Below are 18047 nucleotides of genomic sequence, written 5' to 3' on the forward strand. Positions count from 1 at the left end.
ATTCCTTCAAAATGGATAACTCGGGTCATATTAGGAGCTTTGAACTAGCAGAATTAAGCACTTATTTTTCATTATTTCTTCAGTCAGAGTCTGAGACAAGATGTCTTGAATAACATATTGATGACATTAAAACTGTATTTTATTATCGGATCAATTTTCTTTACGTGAAATGAATGATGTAAACATGAAGTTTTTATTGGTAATGCTATTATATCCCCTTTTAGACTCTAATGTCCCTATATATATCCAATTGTTCTACAAGGTATCGAAATGGTCAGCGGCACCAACCGCAGCTTTTTCGGCAGTTTATTGTCATGTACCTATACTGTCTTATGTTGTAATAGTTATAGCGGCAATTTCCAAACCGAGCCCAATAGGAACAGTAGGTATTAGAATCCCGACAAATTGGTCTGACTATAGTTGGTTTCCCGCTACATGAACCACAACAGTTTGGTTTCATGTAGAGTGGATTTCGGCTGCATTCACCATTTCTGGCCCAAGAGCGGCAGTTTTGGTTTCTATCATAACAGTCTGAAAGAAGAAAAACATCACATTATATGTAAAATTGAAGTTAAGCGTTCACGTTTCGCAATTTCGCCCGATATATCGTCGTATTACTTTTTTATAGCATTCGCTGATACTTACTGGGCTTTGGGCGTGTTGGTTTTGGACGTGTTGGCTTTGGCGGAGTTGGGACAGGGGGAGTGTCTGGTTTTGGTGGCGTGGGCACAGGGGGAGTGTCTGGTTTTGGTGGCGTGGGCACAGGGGGAGTGTCTGGTTTTGGTGGCGTGGGCACAGGGGGAGTGTCTGGTTTTGGTGGTGTGGGCACAGGGGGAGTGTCTGGTTTTGGTGGCGTGGGCACAGGGGGAGTGTCTGGTTTTGGAGGTGTTGGAACGGGAGGAGTGTCAGGTTTTGGAGGTGTTGGAACGGGGGGAGTGTCTGGTTTTGGAGGTGTTGGAACAGGGGGAGTGTCTGGTTTTGGTGGTGTGGGCACAGGGGGAGTGTCTGGTTTTGGTGGTGTGGGCACAGGGGGAGTGTCTGGTTTTGGAGGTGTTGGAACAGGTGGAGTATCAGGTTTTGGAGGAGTTGGAACGGGGGGAGTGTCTGGTTTTGGAGGAGTTGGAACAGGGGGAGTGTCTGGTTTTGGAGGAGTTGGAACAGGGGGAGTGTCTGGTTTTGGAGGAGTTGGAACAGGGGGAGTGTCTGGTTTTGGAGGAGTTGGGACGGGAGGAGTTGGAACAGGAGGTGTGTTAGGTTTCGGAGGTTTATCTGTAACTACTGTTCCTCCTCCATCTTCAAAGAAAAAGAGAAAACCCAATTAGTTTCACGATCATCAAAATGTTTCATGAATTACGCAAAACGTACTTACTTTTGCAGTCCATTCTAAATGACGGCGGTGCTTTACCTGAAATAAGTTTGGAAAAAAGATATGATACATCAATTTCACAAGGCAGTTTTTCTTGCAAAAGTTCTCTATGGTTCCAAGCGAAAGTTATATCGCAACTTATCCGTATACACTATCATTAAAAAAGACTTCAACATACCATTTTTGGCGTCGCATCGCTTGAGAAAATTGTTTTGACATGGAAACACTTCTTTCACCAAGTTATAAAGCGTGGGATCGTAAGTACGTAATTTCTCTCGTGTGTTGACATGATTATGTACTCCGTTTGGCCTTTGCGAGTACGCGTTGACATTAAAGAAACTTTGGGTTCCTTCAGCGAAATATTCGCGGTCCGTACTCAAGGCGTACGTGTTCCGCCACAGTCCCGACGAGCGCGCTCGGTTGTAAGCGGCCCGCAAGCGGGCGTCAAATGATGGAATGGCTCCAGTGGCGCCCAAATTATGAATCCCGTGCACAAATTCATGCAAAAATATATCCTCATTGTAGTAACGGTCCCCGGACTCGCATAGTAGATTCTCTTCCCCTCCGGTCGAAATGGGAACCTGGATAGTAGCGCCCAGTCCCCGTGCGCGTTGGTTCCACCATGCTGGTAGGAAGCTGTGCTCGGGAATTGTCGTTGTGCCTTCGGATCTGGCCATTATACCAGCACGGCCGTTTCTTCGGTAAAACCAATCGCGGACATCTTTCCGGTCGGCGAACAAGAACCTCATGACGTAACAGGCTCGTTCCAGGGCTTTCCTCTTTACGCGGCTCGAACTGAGCACCGGTATGCCGTACGCATGCGCGTATTGGGTGTAGAATGTGCTCAGGCGTAATCTCCTGCGAACTGCCGCTGGTACACCACGTACTGTGCAGTCGTAATTAGTCGGCGCGCTGGCACCAGAACGTTCAAATCCTGGATCTGAAAAAGGGACAAGAAATCGATTAACCAATGAAGAACCCAATGAAGAGTGTTGAAAGTTGATATGAAAGAATTGGTTCACTTGCTAGAACGCTCAACTTTGATTCACACCTACAGAATACTAAGAAATTAATAGAAATGATTGTGTGTTTGTACCGGCAAATGAGCCGCCTAATGAGTTGCATTTTGCGGTAGACTTGTATGTGCAAGTGTAGTGCAAGGTATAAACTGGTATGTGGTGATAATATCACCCTTCCGGCATTGCAATCTTTCTTTGTCTCCAGGAGTCAGGAAATTAATCATATGAAACCTTGACATTGTCTCTCCTGCTGCTGTCGTCGATCGCATGCATCATGCTTAGTACAAATCGTCTGCCATGATAAGGCTTTACGGGCTGTTGTGCCCCGGTAACAAAGCTACCCATGCGATTTACTAATTTAGCAATCAAGCAGAATCTGATCATTTAATGCGACGTGATCCCACACTGCAGTAACTTACCAACTGTTAGTTGAATTGTTCCATTTTCTACTGCATCTTTCGTGGCGTTGATAAACGCATCCTGGAGACAGGTTTCACTGTCTAAATAGGAAGTGGAGATATCAGAATTGCAACTGGCTGTAAAAATGTGCTTGTTTTATTCTATTAGTGATAGCCTTCTCGAAATGGTTTTCATTCAAGGACCTGTCATGATACATCTTTTTATGATCGCAGTGAAATATATTCCTCTTGAGAAACATATTTTTCCTGACGTCGTTTTTTAATCGGGCATTTTTTATAGTCGAGTAAGTTAAATGAGCACCCATTTGTTATCACAATGCAATGCATGGTTTTTAACTCGCAAAAAATAGCGCGAATATTTACTTTAGAGTGTGAAAACCTCCGTGTTTACTTTGTTAACGCAAAATCCAGCAGCCATTATATATAAAATGTGATATAAAAGGCAATCAGAATTGACTACGTTTGTGTTTCTACAGCAATGAGAATCTCACTATAAGGTTTACTTCTATGGCTATGATCAAAGTGTGTTTTCATCCAAACCTCGACAGTATTCAAAACAACGACGGTTCTTTTGAAGTTCCTTCAACACAGCCTTTTATCACCGAAGCATTTAAAGTGAAATTAAAATCTCCTTTTAATTAATAATGCTTATTTAGCATGTTGCTGTGAGTGTTAGTGATAATCAAACACGGTTTCCACTGCGCAAACTATTCATCAGCAGCTGAGAGTACTGCGCAATACCGCGCAAAGCAAAAAGTCTATCATGCTAAACAAAGGCACAAAATAGGAAGAAACGGCTGTTCCAATACACACGGGAAAATTATGCTTTTTTGAGGAGGAAGGGAGAGACTTGATTGTGCCATAAAGTCTGCTTCACCTATTTCTCATATTTCACCATTGTGTCTGAAAAAGTACTTCTCAAGTACTTCTCACTCTCTGATGATTCTATATTCATTATATTTCATGCATATTGTATCATCTAATGGCATGATATCCCTATTTGCATGCACTTACTTGTGCTAAATAATACATGGTCCTGCGCAAACGTCATATATTGTCGTTCATATTCATATAACATACGTCAGACGAAATAACCGCTTTTCAAGAACTTAGTAAACTCGCCCTTCAATGGTGTCGCACGCTTATTAAATATTATCCAACAAACGCAAGGGGCATGAATAAACAATACAATGCTCTAGTGAGCGAAAAGAGTTTGGCGTTTTCGACGCCATCTTCGGAAGTTGAAATGAATTATTTCGAGAATAGCATTAACTGAGCGAAAACGATTTCACACAAGCCTACCTCTAGTTTCAGTTGTTGGCTGCAAAGTTGTTGGTAGCGCTGAGATTTGTGCAAAAACAAAACAAAGAATTCCCACTGCAAGCTGCTTCATTTTGAACAAGAACGTCGTTTATGTTGCTGTCCACAGTGGCGTATATCCTTGCTGTGAGCGATGGTGAGGGTTTATATAAACATTCAGTACCCATGGGAAGCATAACACCTGGTAGATCATGTGTCCAAAGACGTCAGCAGTCAGCACGGCCAACGCAGGGAGGGAGGGAATGGATGTTGTGCAATCGATCCGGAAGAGCATGTATAAGCCGAAGCGACGCTAAAACGATACGGTGCAACGCCCAAAATGTTGCTCAATTCATTTGATCGCATGACCATATCTGAAACATTCTCTTTTATATTTTCTAAAAAGTACTTTACACGCTCAATTCTCAACGATAGGTCTGTGTATTTTAAAACCTTTGTTGTCTAATGATGAGTTTTTCCGGGGTGCGTCTCGTCAGAGCCAGAAGTACTATACCATCAACGATTTGAAAACATCATTTTTGCATAAAATGATCAATAATGATCTGTATAAATACGAAATTTTGTGCCAAACCAAGCGGGTGACCAAAGGCAAGTGTTTGAGAAGCTCTCTGAGAACAACGTAGACCGGGAAGAGAATATACAGTGGCGCTGAATGCCATCACTGCATGTGATGCCATAAAGATCTTTTGTTGCAATGCCGTCCTCTGAAAAAAGCATGTAATTTCGTTTACCTCAATTCAATATCATGCTACGAACTGAACAGATATTTCCCAAGAATATTCATAAACATTTCCGCCCGAATGTCCGCTAAAAGAGGTTAGATATTGCATTATAAACTCAAATATATTTTGGCTCTATGATGGCTAAACATGCAAAACTGCTAGTGACTTCCTATATCGTTCCTACAACACTACACTGTGACCTCTTGCCAAGTTCATATTCCTTCCTGGTTTTGTAAGGGGCTTTTGAAGTGCGTAATTCTAGTTTTCTAGACGTGTGTAGCTTAAAAGACAGGAAGTCGGCGCAAAACAAGATTAACTTTTTTTCTTGTGCTAAGAAAGCGTGTCGACAAGGTCAATTATAAGATTTAATGAAAGTCAATATCACAGAGTTTCCGAATTTTATAAAATTTTGAGTATACAAAATCTGTCATTTGCAACGTAGCATTGCTTCTTTAAATGGGGCGAAGGTGTCGCGACCAGCAGATAGGGTATAGTGTAATAAGAGCCTAGTTTTCGACAGGAATCATGATTTGGTTACGCTGGTAAACGCGCTGCGTCAACTTCATCAGAACAAGGCTCGTATTCACGGGCCTTAAAATATACACACGATTACATGCAGTTGTAAAACTATTGATAACCGAGGATTGCCACATCACTTTCGCCGCTGGATGCGAGCCCGACCTTTCGAGGGTAAAAATGCTTCCTCTGACACCCGTGCTACCAATATCATATGACCATTGATGGTGTTGACACTTCACTTTTTTTTCACGCCTCCGCGAGCCATCAGCAATTCTCAAACTACATAAACACCCAGCAAACAGCGAAGGCAGTTGCGCCAAGACTCACTCAGCAACGAACGACATTTGTCTAACGGCGACGCTGAATATGACGCACTGGATATTCATTTTTGGATTTTGCCTGTTCCAGGTTGTAGACGCTCATGTAACCATTGTTACAAATATCACAAATGTCACAAATGTCACAAATCATACTGATATTGGTAAGCTATGTTTTCGCATCTTTGCATCTTTCTTATCATCGTCTGAACTATTTGCTGGCGATGCGCACAAGTGCCAGATTGCTAGTGTTTTATTTCAAATACGCCGCTGTTTTCTGGCCGTAAACGGCTTCGGAGTTCGCTTATATTTGGAGCAATCCTGTTCTCTAGAATAAAACGCGGAAGAGCCTGTTTCTAAAAAGGAATAACAAACGTATTTAATGAACATTATTACATACATCAGAGAAGAGATATTGTTTCGGACAGCCCACCTTCGGACAGAACTTTACATATTATTATTTATATTTGTTACGTCATATTTAATTTATCTTGATTATACTTTGATTCAACTTGATTTGCTTGCAATAGGATATGTCTTGATTTGTAATTTGATTCGGGACAGTTATATATATTAGGATAAGAACAAAGAGATTTGAGTTTGATATTGAGCATATAGCTTGTGTATGAAATGAAATGAAGTGCTGTTTCAAGCCGTAGAGACCCACTCTTCAGGTACTATAATCTTTATTTGTAATGTGTTAAGTTCTTTATTCACCAATCAATAATATAATGTAATCTAATCAAACGCAATCATTTTAGAATATATAAATAAATATTACGAAAATCTCTACGGTGTTGAGCGTGGTTTTGCCCATTGGAAACAGATATGATGGCTTAGGCCATGAAAGTGAAGTACGTGCTTGCTAATATGTTTATTTATTACATATTAACCTTTCAGCGCCAGCAAATTTTGGGTTGTTGCAGAAAACCGAAGCGTTGGCAATAGCAAGTGGAAATACAACTGGCATCGCTTTCCAAATTGGTAAGGAAATCAACGTTAGAGTTGCGCAGTATTGCAGCAATAAGGTTACACAATAGCTTTGTTACGGTCTGTTTATATGGAGCGAGTTATCCCGGCTAGGCAAGGTGAAAAGCGCATCACATCAAAGGCTTAACCTGATTAGTCTTTCATTATATGCAGTTTTCACCTCGCCTAGCCGGGATAACTTGCTCCAACATAACAGGTCCTTAGAAAGAAGTACTGTGTCGCCGTAGCTAATAAAACCCTGGATGCCCTTTAGTAAATTACGTCTTTTACTGAGCATGGCTTTCCAACACGAGTTACGTTTATATCATGTTCTGCAACAAACTTTCAGGTCGTCGAGGTGGACGTGGCGTCGCCAGGACAGACTATGATTGCACCGTCCGACGACTGCCCCGAGGGATTCGCCGTGAAATGAATTTGCATAATTTCTATCAAAAGTACGCGCATGCGTATGGCGTACCAATCATCAGCTCCAATCGCGTGGATGACCGGGCTATTCAACGTGCCTGTTATGTTGTGCGTTTTGCTCTCGCGGACAGAAAAGACATTCGTGATCGTTTACACGATCGCTATGGTCGTGCTGGCGTCATCGCCGAACGCGAGCGCACGACGGACATCCCCGAGCATAGCTATCTTCCTGATTGGTGGAACCAGCGCGCAAGAGGCTTAGGGGCCACTTTAGATAAACCCATTTCAACAGGAGGGGAGGAGAATATTTTGTGTCGACCGAGTGACCGTTATTACGGAGGGGGTAGGGGCGAGGATATATTCTTGCATGAGTTTGCACACGCCGTTCATAATCTCGGACTGACAAGGTCCATGGATCGAAGAATTGGAGCTTTATACAGACAGAGGAAATACGGCCAAGATCAGAGATGGAGGAATACTTATTACATGAGTACAGGTAAGTAAGTTACGATGTGAGAACAGGCGGAAGAGAGTTCCAAAACTAGTAAAATATGATACGTTAGTTGCAAAGTATTGAGAAAATACGTGAAAATAAAACTCTGCGATATTGGTAATTTCTAGTAGCGCAATATATTAGTTTATAGATGGTTGACCAACTTTAAACACAGTTCAAATTTAAATGAGTCGCCCATTGGAGGGATTGAAGACCTTTTTTGCAAGATATTGGTCGGTAACATTTCAAACACCGTAATTCGGCTTTATTTTTTTACAGATCGCGAGTTCTTTGCCGAAGGTGTTACAAGCTTTTTTGACGTGAACACAGAAACCTGGGATGGGAAACCAAACGGAATTCACAATCACGTCAACACAAGGGCTGAACTTCGAAGTTACGATCGTGAACTGTATAATTTAGTCAAGGAAGTCTTTCCGTGCCAAAATAAATTTCTTGATAGATGTTCTGCTTTAAGAGGTGCTGGTCTACGATATCATGTATTTGCCTTGTGTTCAAACAAAATGTGTGTAGTAACCAAAATTTGTAGTAATTTTTGACGAATGTGAATTCTAATTCTTCTGTTTAGGCAAAACACCTCCAGCTTTCAGAATGAACTGTAAGTAATGCAAAATGTATTTTTGAAAAACAAAACTGATTATATATAGCGATGTTAACGATTGGATTTGTGGTGGAAATTTGAAGACGTTTACACATTATCATGGTGAAGTTATCAGTCGCTCTCGGCTCGTTGGCATATTAGCCCATATACGACTCGAGCTTAATATGGCTGAATTGTTAATGATGGCATTCGCAATATTTTAGGTGATGGAAAGGGAGGTGGTGTGAGGCCAAAACCAAAGCCAAAACCCAAGCCAAAACCAACAACACGCCCGAAAACACTGCCATTACCAACAACTCCAGCTAGAACTGGTAAGAATGCTTTAGTTAACCACGGGCGATGATTTGTTTTGGGCTGATTCAGAGATCAGAAACAGCCTTTACTGAAAAAACTCTTCCAGTGTAGCTCGCCCAGAGTTGGTAGTCTATTGTCCCGCCTCTGCGGCTCATGATTGAAATATACTTTCAGGTTGTGTTGACAAGAACGTTAATTGTCCAATATGGGAGAAATATTGCAACAACAACAGGTACAAGACATATATGATGCAAAACTGTGTAAAGACTTGTGCAATGCAGAAGGTCAATTCTTTCCATCGAAGTTACTGCAAACAATATGCGACTAAAAGTTATTGCAACTACAGCGTTGTCAAGAATACTTGCAAACCTGTTTGTGATTGCCTGTAACCCGGTGGTTAACACTTTATTAATGGATTTTATTAATCAAGAAAAGGGGAATGGATTAATGTTTTTTAATGATTTATTACGGGCTGTACGGTTTTTAGAAAAGATTATCATAGTTTCTCTCTTTGTACAGACAAGTTGGGGTGATGGGGTCGTAAATATGGTATGATGTATTCATTATATCAAAATCAGCAGACAATTTAGAAAACATATATAAAACAACATAATCTCAAGATCAACAAGGTTTCACGTATCTATAGTTATCTATCACACAGATAGTATAATAAGTATAATACTTCAAATAAATCTTGCATTTTTTACGTTTCTTATTTTGATATTTTGACTTGAATCATACCTCACTGTATTACTATAAACGCCGATATGTTGTGATTTGTTACAGTTGGTTCTTCAAGAAGTGTATTAGGGGTGGTGACTCGGTCATGGGGGGGGGGGTGATAAGATATTTCCTTCAGGTGGGGAAACAAAATTGGAGCCATATCAAAGGGTGTGCAATGGTAATGACATTCGGCTGTTCACTACAAAATTTATATCTTTGTTATGTTTTGGTTAAAAGTCATTTGCTGGGCTTTCATGTTTCTTTTTAAATTACGCTCCCTGCTGGGTGCATGGCGCAGCGATATGTGGTTACCAATTACCATTTATGTTTCTGGAATGTTCCCAGTCATAATATAGGATTCAGTCTTTTATTCATCATATTGATTCATGACATGACGTCTTTGCAATGAAAATAATGATGTAAGAATATTTGCTGAGTCTCTTGCTTTTTCAAAACCATACCGCATGCGTCCAGAGTTTTGCTGTTGAGAAAATTTGTCTTTTTAAACACATTTAAACTATTAGCGAAGATTAACGAAATGTTGTTGGAAGGTTTATTTGTCTGCGGTCGAGAAGACGCAATTCCATTGAAAAGTCTTTCCGTACGAGCGTTTCTTCAGGGTTATGTTGTTGGCTTTCGTTCAACGTTGACCTACGAAAACAATACATCAATCCCGCTCGAAGTCTTCTTCCGTACGCCTGTCGATGACTCGTATGCTGTTGTCGGTTTGGAAGCTACTATCGATGGTAGAAAGGTCCAAGCTAAAGTACAAGAGAAAGAAAAAGCGAAAGAAATGTACAAGGAAGCAATATCACAAGGAAAGACAGCTGCGTTTGGAGAAGAAAAGAAAGGTGATATATTTAGTTTGGTGCTGGGAAACCTTCCCCCAGGTGAGAATGCTGTGTTGCAACTGACCATGGTGGGTGAGCTTGCTGTTGAACCTGATGGTGCTGTGAGGTTTGTTCTACCAACAGTTTTGAAACCACGGTACACACCCCTTGGAAGCACAGACCCCCTTGCACCAGAAACGTCTACTTCAGGAAGTGCCACAGTACACCATGCAACAGGACCACCAGTATATGAATTTGAGATGGTGATAAATGGTGCGCCTAGCATTGCCGAGGTAACATCTCCATCCCATGAGATCCATGTTGAGAACACTGGTCAGAATATTAATGTTTGTTTGGCTGAAGAAAAACAGACTGATATTGTGATACTGATTCGGTCAAAAGAAGTACACAAACCTTTGGTAATTGTTGAACCTGGTATGTCAAATGGTGAGAATGATTTCCAGAAAAGCACAGCAGTTATGGTCAGTTTCTTCCCCGAATTCAAAGGTGACAGTTCTTGCCTCCAAGCTGCTTGTGAGTTTGTGTTTGTGGTTGATCGTAGTGGAAGCATGGAAGGGTCCTATATCAGAGATGCTGCACAAACACTCTTGCTTTTCCTAAAGAGTATCCCTGAAGGCTGTTATTTCAATGTGATTGGTTTTGGAAGTCGATATGAGAAGCTATTTCCTGAGAGCGTTCCTTATGACCAGAAAAATCTGGAAAAAGCAGTGCAACATGCAGAAAACCTTCAAGCAGACCTTGGTGGTACGGAGTTGTTTGACCCTCTAAAATATATTTACAGCCATGACCCAATGAAAGGCTTACCTAGACAAGTTTTTGTTCTCACTGATGGAAGTATCAGTAATACAGAATCAGTAATCAAGCTTGTTGCAAAGAATTCAACTAACTCAAGGTTTGTTTTATACATTAAAATTTTTAGAGAAGAATTTACATTTAGACTATTTAACTATATGTCAACAGTCCAGGGGCCGGTTGTATGAAAGCCAGATAACGCTTATATCCACCAGATATTGATTTTTTCAATCACTTTAAAATCGCCCATTTTTGAGTATAACTTTGATTAAATCGTAGTATTCCTAAATTGAGGATCCTCTTTAACAAAAGTTGGCTACAAAGCTCAAATTTTATAGCTATTCAAGCATTTTTAGAAGGGTTGAAAAAGCACTATCCGGTGGATAGCGCTATCCGGCTTTCGTACAACCGGCCCAGACCCTAAGATTTACACACCAGGAGAAATTCATGATTCCTGGGAAGTAATTATTTTGTTTAATTTATCCTTTTAAGAAATCTTTTCCATTTTAAGATGTTTCTCTTTTGGTATTGGCTCTGGAGCATCAAGCACTCTTGTGAAAGGAATTGGCAGAAGCAGGAAAAGGTTGCTGCAGAATTCATCACTTCAGGAGGAGAGAAATGGCCAAGGTCAGAGCAAGTGTGCCTTTAAAATAGTTTTCAAAATTGTTAAAATTTGATTTGCTATAAATGGCTCTTGCAGCTCAATACTTTACACATTATTTTGACAAATTATTTATTCTGAATCTTTACTTGTTTTAGAAGAATCACTTTAAATCACTTTTTGTAGGTTTAAAATTTTTTCTTGCAATTTGTTTGAAAGTTTCTTGTAGGGACTTATAATTAATGTAGTGGTTGGTACATATATGGATGTTTGACATGCGAATTAGCGCTAGTCATTGTCTTTAACCATTAATTAGCGCTAGTCATCGTCTTTAACCATTAATTAGCGCTAGTCATCATCTTTAACTATTAATTAGCACTAGTCATCATCTTTAACTATTAATTAGCACTAGTCATCATCTTTAACTATTAATTAGCACTAGTCATCATCTTTAACTATTAATTAGCACTAGTCATCATCTTTAACTATTAATTAGCACTAGTCATCATCTTTAACTATTAATTAGCCTAGTCAATCATGTTTAACTATTAATTAGCACTAGTCATCTCTTCAACATTAATTAGCACTAGTCATCATCTTCAACCATTAATTAGCACTAGTCATCATCTTTAACCATTAATTAGCACTAGTCATCATCTTTAACTATTAATTAGCACTAGTCATCATCTTTAACAATTAATTAGCACTAGTCATCATGTTTAACAATTAATTAGCACAAGTCATCATCTTTAACTATTAATTAGCACTAGTCATCATCTTCAACCATTAATTAGCACTAGTCATCATCTTCAACCATTAATTAGCACTAGTCATCATCTTCAACCATTAATTAGCACTAGTCATCATCTTCAACCATTAATTAGCACTAGTCATCATCTTTAACCATTAATTAGCACTAGTCATCATCTTTAACTATTAATTAGCACTAGTCATTATCTTTAACAATTAATTAGCACTAGTTATCATCTTCAACCATTAATTAGCACTAGTCATCATCTTTAACTATTAATTAGCACTAGTCATCATCTTTAACTATTAATTAGCACTAGTCATCATCTTCAACCATTAATTAGCACTAGTCATCATCTTCAACCATTAATTGGCACTAGTCATCATCTTCAACCATTAATTAGCACTAGTCATCATCTTTAACCATTAATTAGCACTAGTCATCATCTTTAACCATTAATTAGCACTAGTCATCATCTTTAACCATTAATTAGCACTAGTCATCATCTTTAACTATTAATTAGCACTAGTCATCATCTTTAACAATGAATTAGCACTAGTCATCATCTTTAACTATTAATTAGCACTAGTCATCATCTTTAACTATTAATTAGCACTAGTCATCATCTTTAACTATTAATTAGCACTAGTCATCATCTTTAACCATTAATTAGCACTAGTCATCATCTTTAACCACTAGCACAAATTGTCAGTAAAACTTTGAGTATGAAAACAACAGAGCTTTGCAAGATTATTTTGAATTTCCAAAAGCAACTAAGATAGCAAGACACTTCCACAACAAAGACACAGTACAGAATTAAACTGTCGATCGTACAATAAAATTCAAATACCTGACCTAGTAAACCAAGTAATATTCGTATGCTGTTGAATGCAATAATCTAGCCTGCAGAGAGCCAACCATCTTTCACTGCTTGTGCAGGAAAAGCAATTATATGTTGCACCTTTCAGGTAATCAGTTCTTTAAAGAAAGCCATGCAACCAGCAGTTACCAACACCCAAGTCTCGTACACTACTCCTGCTGGTGTGACAGTTACTTCTGTACCAAAAGGGTCTCTTCCAGCAATTTTTATTGGAGAACGTTTAATAGTTTATGCCATCCTTCATCACAGTTCACTTTCTTCTGAAACACAAGAAGGAACGGTTTGCCTGACTGGTGATTTACTCGGGGCAAAGGTTGAACACAACATGAGATTTCAAGTTCCACTGGCGGTGACGAAAGACAACATGTCCCAGGTGTCAACTATTCATCATCTTGCTGCTAAAAGATCCATCAAGGAAATGGAATCGAGCAATGACAGCAGTCCAGAAATAAAGCAGCTCAGTTGTGATTCAAATGTGATATCTTCCCAAACAGCATTTATCGCCATTGATGAAGAAAGAAAAAAGGCGGTGAAAGGAAGCCTGCAAACCTGGGATATTCTGCCTGATGAACATCACATGGAGACGTTTTGGTACAAGACAACGAAACGTTCTCGGTTCCGCCGCCCTGTGAATGATTCATGCGTTTACGGGGAGTCTGATACACACTTTAAGAGCTTAAGAAAACGTTTTAAACGATCCTCCTCGCCTATTTCTGCCCCGGCAGCTTCATACCCGGCAGAACAACTCTCCAGACCTACTAAACAAAGCATAACTCATTCCTCGTCCTCACTCCCTAATATAGTGCTTACCCGCTTCTCAGAGTCTCCCTGGCCCCCTCCCCCTCAAATGGCTATGTACGAGACGAGTTCTTCAGAGTCAACTGCAACAGAGAATCCACTCGCAACGATCATCAGCCTTCAGCTCGCCAGTGGTGCGTGGAAAATGTCAACATTCCTGAGCGATGTTATCTCTAAAACCACAGAAGAGATAAAAGATGCGTGTCCAGTGTCTTGTGAAGGTGATATGGAGTCAATCTGGGCGACAATTATTGTCTTGACGTATCTGCAACTTCGCCAGTCAAATTTCAAAGATGAATGGGAGTTGATTGCCCTCAAGGCTGAAACATGGCTGACAAAACAAAGTCTTCCTCAAGGATCTTCCATACAAGATTTACGAGAAAAAGCTGAAGCATTTCTTTCTTAACTTACAAAATTACAATAAAAAAGGGTTTATAAATAATCTGACGAACACGTATCAACAACTCGAGAGAGTGTAGTATGAAAAATGATTAATTTTGTAATGTAATTTCAATTTATGATAGTACCATGTAACCAATATCGTAAAACGTCGACTGAGAAAGCGTTTAAGAAGTTATATCACCAATATTTAGCGAAATATATAATTCTTTCCGTTACACAATTGGTATTTCTTACTTAATTCAAACAAATAACTGTATTGACGAAGATAAAGGTTACAGTAACCATTGCGTTTTGGTTAAACAGACATTTCCAAAACTAAAAAAGCGGCAAATTTTTCCCCAATGCAGCTTGATATTTTGCTAAAAGGACGAGGTCTTAGAAGACTTCACCATTCAAAACCTTTAGGAGGGAAACGTAGGGTAATATGTTGCAATTTTTCATAGGTTATCAGATCCTTAAAGAAAGCCATGCAACCAGCAGTTACCAACACCCAAGTCTCATACACTACTCCTGCTGGTGTGACAGTTACTTCTGTACCAAAAGGGTCTCTTCCAGCAATTTTTATTGGAGAGCGTTTGATAGTTTATGCCATCCTTCATCACAGTTCACCTTCTTCTGAAACACAAGAAGGAACGGTTTGCCTGACTGGTGATTTACTCGGGGCAAAGGTTGAACACAACATGAGATTTCAAGTTCCACTGGCGGTGACGAAAGACAACGTGTCCCAAGTGTCAACCATTCATCATCTTGCTGCTAAAAGGTCCATCAAGGAAATGGAATCGAGCAATGACAGCAGTCCAGAAATAATCCAGCTCAGTTGTGATTCAAATGTGATATCTTCCCAAACAGCATTTATCGCCATTGATGAAGAAAGAAAGGAGGCGGTGAAAGGAAGCCTGCAAACCTGGGATATTCTGAGTTTTCTGGATGATGAAGATGAGTATTGTTGCTATGCAGATTGCGACGTGAGTTCTCTGGATGATGAAGATGAGGATTTAGGAATGGAAGGTTGCTATGGAGACACCGACGCAAGTTTTGGGGTGAGCTGTCTTTCCGCTGAATCCGCTCCTCCAATGCCGAAAGCTCAAGCGAAGTCTGGCTTGAAATCAATATTTTCGGGGCTTTTTAAGCGTAAAGAAGTAAAAGAACTTACCTTTCAGAACACGGTTTATAGTGCCCCTTGTCGGCCTGCTGATAATGAATCTTCTCTTTTTTCCCTTCCTCGTTCCTCTCATTCGTCTCGTCGTTCTTCAGAGTCAACTGCAACAGAGACTCCACTGGCAACGATCATCAGCCTTCAACTCGCCAGTGGTGCGTGGAAAACGTCAACATCCCTGAGCGATGTTATCTCTAAAACCACAGAAGAGATAAAAGATGCGTGTCGAGTGTCTTGTGAAGGTGATATGGAGTCAATTTGGGCGACAATTATTGTCTTGACGTATCTGCAACTTCGTCAGTCAAATTTCAAAGATGAATGGGAGTTGATTGCTCTCAAGGCTGAAACATGGCTGACAAAACAAAGTCTTCCTCAAGGATCTTCCATACAAGATTTACGAGAAAAAGCTGAAGCATTTCTATCTTAACTTACAAAATTACAATAAAAAACGCTTATAAATAATCTGACGGACATACATATGAACAAATCGAAATAGTGTAGTATGAAAAATGATTAATTTTGTAATGTAATTACAATTTTTGATAGTAGCATGTAACCAATATCGTAAAACGTCGACTAAGAAAGTGTTTTATATCACCTATTTTTAGTGAAATATATCATTCTTTTATGTTGCACAAACTCGTACTTCTTAATCCAAACAAACAACTGTATTGACGAAGATAAAGAGGTTACAGTAACAATTGTTTTGGTTGTACAGACACTTCAAAAATAAAAAAGTGGCAAATTTTTCCCCAAAGCAGCTAGATATTTTGCTAAAAGGACGAGGTCTTAGATGACTTCACCATTCAAAAAACGTAGGGTAATATGTTGTAATTTTTACATAGGTCATCAGATCTTTAAAGAAAGCCATGCAACCAGCAGTTACCAACACCCAAGTCTCATACACTACTCCTGCTGGTGTGACAGTTACTTCTGTACCAAAAGGGTCTCTTCCAGCAATTTTTATTGGAGAGCGTTTGATAGTTTATGCCATCCTTCATCACAGTTCACCTTCTTCTGAAACACAAGAAGGAACGGTTTGCCTGACTGGTGATTTACTCGGGGCAAAGGTTGAACACAACATGAGATTTCAAGTTCCACTGGCGGTGACGAAAGACAACGTGTCCCAAGTGTCAACCATTCATCATCTTGCTGCCAAAAGGTCCATCAAGGAAATGGAATCGAGCAATGACAGCAGTCCAGAAATAATCCAGCTCAGTTGTGATTCAAATGTGATATCTTCCCAAACAGCATTTATCGCCATTGATGAAGAAAGAAAGGAGGCGGTGAAAGGAAGCCTGCAAACCTGGGATATTCTGCCTGATGAAGGTTTATTAAAAAGTTGTGGCTTTTCAGCCTCCGGCATGGGTCAGCCTCGAACGGCCCGCTATCTTTCCGCTGCTCCAATGCGCAAGGCTCGAGCGACGTCTGGCTTGAAAACAAAGTTTTCGGGGCTTCTTAAGCGTAAAGAAGTTAAAGAACTCACCTTTCAGAACACGGTTTATAGTGCTCCTAGTCGGCCGGCTGATGATAGTGAATATTCCCCTCCTACCCGTTCCCGTTTATCTCATCCCCGTCCTCCTCGTTCTCGTTCCTCTAATTCCCCTCCTCGTTCTTCAGAGTCAGCTGAAGCAGAGACCGCACTGGAAACGATCATCAGCTTTCAGCTCGCCAGTGGTGCGTGGAAAACGTCAACATTCCTGAGCTATGCGATCTCTAAAACCACAGAAGAGATAAAAGATGCGTGTCCAGTGTCTTGTGAAGGTGATATGGAGTCAATCTGGGCGACAATTATTGTCTTGACGTATCTGCAACTTCGCCAGTCAAATTTCAAAGATGAATGGGAGTTGATCGCCCTCAAGGCTGAAACATGGCTGACAAAACAAAGTCTTCCTCAAGGATCTTCCATACAAGATTTACGAGAAAAAGCTGAAGCATTTCTATCTTAAATTACAAAATTACAATAAAAAACGCTTATGAATAATCTGACGAACACGTATGAACCACTCAAAATAGCGTAGTATGAAAAATTATTAATTTTTTAATACGATGTCACACTTTCCTATACTACAGGGTGTCCCAAAAAAAACGCAACCACTTAAATATGCAAGAATATTAATATTGTTCGGGTTTGCACCATAGTTCAGCTAAAATGACTTTTAGCATTGTAAATGAAGGATTAAGAGCCATTTTCAATTCCCAGAGGTGCTTATCTATTACACTTTAGAGGCTTTAGAGCTGTATTAATGTTCTGCATATTTAAGTGGTTGCTTTTTTTTTGGGACACCCTGTAGAAGAAGACCTATACTTCTTATATAGGTCAGTGGATGTAAGCAACCAGCTTTATACATGTAATCCTGTAGTGTATTCCATATTATCTTAGCTTAGTATTATTTATAATATAATCTGTTATAACTAAGTATTCCTACTAACAATATTATATTAAACGATTCAACTAAAGTTGTGCTTAAATTAACAATTTATTCGACCACTTTTAACGAAATTAGTCAAACACTTCAAAGTTTAGAAAGATGAAAAAAATTTGACTAACTTCGTAGAAGAATGTTTGTATATGTATATATGAGCTCCAAATATGCGTGCAACTTTACA

At 39.7% G+C, this 18047-nt stretch overlaps 5 protein-coding genes across 5 annotated transcripts; 4 read left to right on the top strand and 1 right to left on the bottom strand.

Moving 5' to 3' along the window:
* Positions 1-127: 127 nt before the first annotated feature.
* Positions 128-4279, bottom strand: LOC114517361. The gene is made up of 6 exons (XM_028537055.1): positions 4107-4279; positions 2805-2885; positions 1545-2306; positions 1370-1405; positions 646-1293; positions 128-531 (listed from the first exon to the last, which is right to left on the bottom strand). Exons 1-6 carry the CDS (start codon positions 4195-4197, stop codon positions 275-277), a joined length of 1875 nt encoding a protein of 624 aa, XP_028392856.1. The 5' UTR covers positions 4198-4279; the 3' UTR covers positions 128-274.
* Positions 4280-5636: 1357 nt separating this feature from the next.
* On the top strand, positions 5637-9161 carry LOC114517374. The gene is made up of 7 exons (XM_028537070.1): positions 5637-5846; positions 6583-6666; positions 7001-7573; positions 7850-8047; positions 8157-8186; positions 8393-8500; positions 8658-9161. Exons 1-7 carry the CDS (start codon positions 5732-5734, stop codon positions 8870-8872), a joined length of 1323 nt encoding a protein of 440 aa, XP_028392871.1. The 5' UTR covers positions 5637-5731; the 3' UTR covers positions 8873-9161.
* A 460-nt stretch (positions 9162-9621) lies between these two features.
* On the top strand, positions 9622-14304 carry LOC114517136 (von Willebrand factor A domain-containing protein 5A-like). Its single transcript, XM_028536795.1, has 3 exons — positions 9622-10949; positions 11361-11476; positions 13111-14304. The coding sequence occupies exons 1-3, from the start codon at positions 9745-9747 to the stop codon at positions 14283-14285; spliced, it is 2496 nt and encodes an 831-aa protein (XP_028392596.1). The 5' UTR covers positions 9622-9744; the 3' UTR covers positions 14286-14304.
* Positions 14305-14736: 432 nt separating this feature from the next.
* On the top strand, positions 14737-16015 carry LOC114517276 (von Willebrand factor A domain-containing protein 5A-like). The gene has a single exon (XM_028536951.1). The coding sequence runs from the start codon at positions 14749-14751 to the stop codon at positions 15862-15864; it is 1116 nt and encodes a 371-aa protein (XP_028392752.1). The 5' UTR covers positions 14737-14748; the 3' UTR covers positions 15865-16015.
* A 291-nt stretch (positions 16016-16306) lies between these two features.
* LOC114517137 (von Willebrand factor A domain-containing protein 5A-like) lies at positions 16307-17386 on the top strand. Its single transcript, XM_028536796.1, has one exon. It carries the CDS (start codon positions 16307-16309, stop codon positions 17384-17386), a length of 1080 nt encoding a protein of 359 aa, XP_028392597.1.
* Positions 17387-18047: the final 661 nt, after the last annotated feature.

This window comes from Dendronephthya gigantea, unplaced genomic scaffold (genome assembly GCF_004324835.1).
Source record: "Dendronephthya gigantea isolate DGI-Jeju-01 unplaced genomic scaffold, DenGig_1.0 000007F, whole genome shotgun sequence".
In the NCBI taxonomy this organism is placed as follows: Eukaryota; Metazoa; Cnidaria; class Anthozoa; order Malacalcyonacea; family Nephtheidae; genus Dendronephthya; species Dendronephthya gigantea.